The sequence below is a fragment of the Emiliania huxleyi genome, assembly GCF_000372725.1.
Source record: "Emiliania huxleyi CCMP1516 chromosome Unknown EMIHUscaffold_1214, whole genome shotgun sequence".
Taxonomy (NCBI): domain Eukaryota; phylum Haptophyta; order Isochrysidales; family Noelaerhabdaceae; genus Emiliania; species Emiliania huxleyi.
In genome coordinates this window covers 8,038-13,504 of record NW_005201376.1, presented here as the reverse complement: position 1 = coordinate 13,504, position 5,467 = coordinate 8,038, and the positions used below count along the sequence as shown (strand labels likewise).

General features: G+C 65.6%; 2 protein-coding genes across 2 annotated transcripts in view; one reads left to right on the top strand and one right to left on the bottom strand.

Annotated features, from left to right (window-relative positions):
- Window positions 1-3,727: 3,727 nt before the first annotated feature.
- Window positions 3,728-4,357, top strand: EMIHUDRAFT_55836 (hypothetical protein; the record flags this gene model as incomplete). The annotated part of the gene is made up of 1 exon (XM_005790121.1): window positions 3,728-4,357. A coding segment is annotated over one exon (630 nt), but the record flags the coding sequence as incomplete, so codon positions are not given.
- Window positions 4,358-4,923: 566 nt separating this feature from the next.
- The window catches only part of EMIHUDRAFT_122307 (hypothetical protein), a gene marked incomplete at both ends in the record, with an annotated part of 2,487 nt that continues 1,943 nt past the window's right edge, over window positions 4,924-5,467 (bottom strand). Inside the window, one exon of the mRNA XM_005790120.1 lies at window positions 4,924-5,387. Within this exon, the coding sequence (XP_005790177.1) occupies window positions 4,924-5,387 (464 nt within the window). The remainder of the gene's footprint in view (window positions 5,388-5,467) is intronic.

Genomic DNA, 5,467 nt, shown 5'->3' with positions numbered 1-5,467 from the left:
AAATTCTCCTTGAGAAGCATCGTCATCACGTCGCGTGGGTCGCCGTGCCCCCACCACGCCTTTGCATTTGGGAAGGTCACGTTGTGCAGGTTTGGCTGGCCATATGCGGCGAGGTGACACGGGTGGTTCTTGAGGAACTCACCCCACCCGGCCCAGTCATACCATTTATCTGCCTGCTTGTCCGCGTTCCACGCGCAAGGGTCCCCCGGCTCCCAGCGGTGGCGCATGAAGCCGCTCGCGACTTCGGACGGCGCGGCAGTGCCGTTGACGAGGTAGACGAGCGCCTGCCCGGGGCATTCCCGAGTTGTGAGAGCGAGCCCAGCCAGAATCGTTTGGATCGTGTGCGCGTGTGATCCTCCGTGCTGAAAGCAAGCTTGAGCTGCTGCGCTTCATATCGGGTGCGTGCTAGCTGCTAGACGCGCACAGAGAAGAAGAGGCGCGCTTGGAGGTCGCCCACGACCATCACGTGCTGCCCTCGGAGAGCGGCCCTCGCCTGTGCCGTGCCAAACACTCGCCATGCGCAGGTTTTGTCAGTTTTGCTCACCCATGCTTGCCAGCTGGTGCCGGCTGGCTCCCAATGCCCAGCAGTGCTATGCCGGTCAAGGCAGTGCTGCCTCGAGCCGAGCTCGATTGGCCGCCGCTGGCCGCCTCGGCGGTGGCCGACACGCGCGATCGTGCCTCACCCGTTTGGCCGGTCCGTCCGGCGCACTCGCTTCTCTCGAGGTTCCCGAGGTGGATATCCTTTGGCCGCGTTGGGGGGGAGCGAGGATGGCACGCTTCAAGTTTGGCAAATTCTTTCTTTCAAATGCGCGCCAGTCCCGTCGTCCCGTGCCTAGTGTTGTGAGAGAGCGTTAGAGGGACCGAGACGCCGTCGGTCAACCCGTCATGGCAGGTGGCTTGCTTTGGCTCGCTGCCACCGCGGTGGGTCACCAAGGACTTTTCAACGTGCTGCGTCATCACCGCGCGGCGCGCAAGCCACGCCTCACCCGGGCAAAAAGAACGACCGCGCGCCGCCGCCGCCCGCCTCGCCGCGCCGCGCCGCCCCGCGCCTCGCCTCGCCTCGCCTTGCAGCAGCGCACGCGCACACGCACCCACGCGCCCGCGCTCGCTCCGCGAGAGCGAAGCAACCCTCCAAGCGAGTTCCGAACCGGGAGCCAAAAGGTCCCGGCTCGAACCGCGAACCGGTTCGACCACCGCCGCTGGCGGTTCTTGCAAAGGCATCAAAGGCAGTGCTTGATATAACGTAAAATAGTGCGAGCGCGCGAGATATTCACCCGACCCACCGTGCCCTCGCGAAAGAGATCTCGCGCCGCGCGCGCTCGCACACGCCGCCCGAGAGCACTCCCACCCCCGCCGCCTCGCAAGCTCACAGGTTGATTTGAGGAGAAGCAGCTGGGGGAGGTCAAAGCGGGAGAAGGCGGCACGGCGGCGGCGGCGCGGCCCCCCCCCACCCCCACGCCTCCGGGTCGTGCGTACCGCCTCCGGGCGCGAGTGTCCCCCCAGCGTCTGCTCCGGCAGTCGCTCCGGTAGTCAGGCCGAGAGTACCAGGGAGGAGGGGAGAAGAGCCCAGGGTGGGGAGAGGAGAAGAGCCCAGGGAGGGGGGAGGAGAAGAGCCCAAGACGGCCTCCCTCTCCCTCCCCTCCCACCGGGCCTCCCTCTCCCTCTCCTCCCACCGGGCCTCCCTCTCCCCCTCCTCCCGCCAAGCACCGACAGTCTCGAGGGGCCAGCCGCTGGAAGGGGCAAGCCAGCGGCACGAGGGCTTCAGCCACACAGCTACCAAGGGAACGCGACCCACACAAAGCACCAAAGTTAGGCATACCCCCCGGCGCAGTGTCCCCCGCTATGTGTCGCCGTTTGTCGGGGCACGCTATCCTGTGCAGTCAGGGCAAGTGGGGGCGGGGTGGACAGCCCAGCGCAGATGCACTGGGATCTCTCTGCCCAGTCCGGGGGTGCGTCGAACCTTCCATCACCCTGTCGGAAGCGGCGTGCCGGTGGAGGCACGTCCGGGTTTTGGAAGTAAAGATATATTACTTTTTTTTTTGTGAGAGAGCGTTGGGTGGGAAAATTCTTTCTCGTGCCAGTCTTCTGCTGTGAGTGAGAGGAGCTTGTCCACGGTTTTGGTCTGGCTCGGCAAATGGACCGAGCGCCGGCTACCGAAAGAAAGAAAACCGGTCCTAACGAGGGATGGGGGAGGAGGACAGGGTCCCCACCTGCACGAGCAGGATTTTGGAAGCGCCGGCTACATAGGTCTGTGTACTCCTCCCCCTTATTTTTCTTTGAGCTTAGCCTTCGATGTTATGAAACAACGCAAGGCGGACATGGCATATCGCTCTCGGGCCCACAGACATCCCGCACACTCGCCGCACACCCGCCGCCCCCGCGCGCGCCCCACCCCGGCCGGGAGAGAGGGGAGTGACAGTTTGGGACGGCAACAGCCCGAGTATGTTGAGTCCTGGCTCAACAACGCAGATAACAAGAGGGGGTGGTCCGGCTCCCAAGTCCGGCTCACGCGCCTCGAGCTGACCGATCTACCGCACTGGTCACTTCCGCCCCCTCGCTCCCAACCCATCCACCCCGCCCCGGGCCGCGCCGCGCGATCTCGGGCGATCTCGCGCTATCTCGGGCGATCTCGGGGCCGCGCCGCGCTATCTCGGGCGATCTCGCGCTATCTCAGGCGATCTCGGGGCCGCGCCGCGCTATCTCGGGCGATCTCGGAGCGTCGCTCGCGCGGCGTCACACCTGCTCAAAAAGGAAGGAGGTTGGAGGCAGGAGGTCACGCCCCATCCAGAGCGCCGTCGTCGCCGGGTTTTTGGCCCCCGGGTCGTCGCCCGACGGTTGCTGCGCGGGGCAGCAGACCGTCGGACGGCGCGACGACGCCTCGTCCGGCACGCTCCCCCCTCCACCCGGCTATTGCCGCACGAGCGCCCTCAGCGGCGGAATTTTTCCCTCGCGCTTCCTTGGGCCCCCGGCAACGCCGACGGACTTCCCGTCCCCCCACCTGCGCCGCAATCACCGCCGTGATTGTCGGCGCTGCGCCCCTTGGCGCCTGTGCATGTCCCGCGTGCCCGCCCGCCAAGGCTGGTGCCAAGGCTAACTCAACTGCCAAGGCTGGTGCCAGGGCCAAATCAACTGCCTGGCTGGTGCCAAGGCTCAAAGGCTCTCCTCTCTCTCTCTCCTCCCTCTCTCCCTCCCTCCCTCCCTCCCTCTCACCCCCCCCTCTCTTCTCTCCTCTCCCCCTCCTCCTCTCTCCCCTCTCCTCCTCTCTCCTCTCCTCTCCTCTCCTCTCCTCTCCTCTTCTCATCCTCTCCCCTCTCCTCCTCTCCTCTCTCCCCCCCTCTCCCCCAGCAGCTTCCTCGAGGCCGAACAGGTAGATCCTCCCTGATCGCTAAGCTACCACAGGGGACGGCCAGGTAGTAGACGTCGTCCGCCGCCGCCTCCGCCGCCCGCGTGCCTCCGCGCGCTCATTTTTCTTTCGCTCTTTCGCGGACTTCCGAGTCAGTGGAAGATCCGGTAGTGTGGCGCGATGCTCTGCTATCCACAACTCCTGTCAGCCGCAGCCCTTACCCTCCCACCGGCGCCAAAGGTGTTCAAGGCGCTCGATCTGGCAGTCTATGCGGCCGACCGGCAGCGGGACGAGCTCCTCTCTGGTGTCAAGCGCTCCCTGCTCGGCAGCGACCCTCTTGACGCACTTGCCAAGACCGAGTACGCTTTGCCGCCAAAGATCTCGACTGTGGCAGTCACTGGCGCGAACGCCGGGATTGGCCGCGAGGCGGCGCTCTTCTTGGCGCAGGCGGGATTTGGCGTCGTCTTGTGCTCTCGCGACCAGGAGAAGGGAGAGAGCGCCGCAGCAGAGATTCGCACCGTCTCGCCGGAAGCACGTGTTAGTGTTGTGCCGCTCGATCTGGCATCGGTGAGGTCAGTCGAGGCGGCCGCGCCGCTGATTATCTCGGCCGCAAAGGAACTCGGCTCACCGCTGCGCGGACTTATCCTCAACGCGGGCATCTGGCCCGGCTCGCTGCAGACGACCGCCGACGGGATGGAGCTCGCGCTACAGGTGTGCCACATCGGGCACCAGCAGCTCACGCAGCGGCTGCTTCCCGACCTCGCCTCCTCCTCCGGAGGCGCCGAGTCGCGGGTCGTGACGGTCTCATCTTCGGCACATGCGTTCGCAGACGAGGTTGGCACGGACGACCCGCTCTACGCCTCCACGGCCTTTGATACGAACAGGAACTATGGGCGGGCTAAGTTCGCAAACATGCTCTTTGCGCAGGAGCTCGCAAAGCGCGCCCCGCCCGGCGTCCTCTCGACGGCGGCCCACCCCGGCCTGGTGCTCACGACTCTCTTCAAGGAGCTCGGGCCGAGCTACGCCGCCGCCTCTGCCGACTCGCCCACAGGCCGCGCAGCCGTCGACGATCGTCTGGCCGGCATCCCCGCGCTGCGAGCCTTGCAGTCCAGCACGCCCCTCAAGGCGGTGCTCAAGTCGCCGCAGGAGGGGTGCCGCCCGCTCCTCTACGCCCTCCTCGCGCCGGGCCTGCCCGCCGGCGGCTACGTGGCGGACTGCGAGGTGCGCGACATCTCGCCGGCGAGCAAGAGCGCCGCTGCGCGCGAGGAGCTGTGGCAGTGGACCGAGTCGTGGCTCGAGGGGGCGCTCCGCGAGGAGGCTGTTGAGGCGGAGCCGCTGGAGGAGTGCGGCGGCGACGAGGAGTGTGGGCTTCCGTCCGATTGATATAGTAAAAGAGACGCGGCTGAGCCTGGGTCGCGGTGATAGTAGAGTTTCGCAACTAACTACTCGACAGAATCAGAAAGCGCTCTGCCAAGATCTCTCGATATTGACATCAAACACAGAATTCCTAATAAAAGGCTCCGCATGGGTACAATGGAGGAAATTTAAGTTTCCACAGTACCACATAGCGTAGTATCTGCTCAGCAAGCACTAGGCACCACGCTGTCGTCAAACCCAGGAGGGAGGCCGAGAGCGTAGAGAGGCCCCTCCGAGCAAGGCTCCTCTGCGGGCCCGGAACTCGGTCCGCAGCTACGCCCTTCGATAGAGCCCTCCCCCTCCCTCTCCACGGACAGAGCGACAGCACAGGGCACCTCGGGAGCGCCCTCGCTCCATGCATCTCCGTATCTCGCGCGCAGCCTTGCTCGCTCTTTCTCTCGCAGCCGCTCGTGCCTCTCTTCGAGCTGTAGCCGAATCAGCTCGTCCTCGCGCTCGCGCTTTCGCTTCCGCGCATCCGCCGCAGCCTGCTTCCGCTTCTGGTCCTGCTCCTGCTTCCGCTTCTCCTCGGCGATCTCTGCTTTTCGTCTCTGCAGCTCCCGCTGCGACTGGCGCGCCAGCTCCGCTCTCCGCGCAGCAATGTAGTTGGCAACCGCAGCCACTCCAGCATCTGCGCTCGCTGGAGGCAGCTCATGCTGCACGTCGTCGCACCGGCAGCACTCGAGCGAGCAGCGGCGCAGAGGAGGGCGC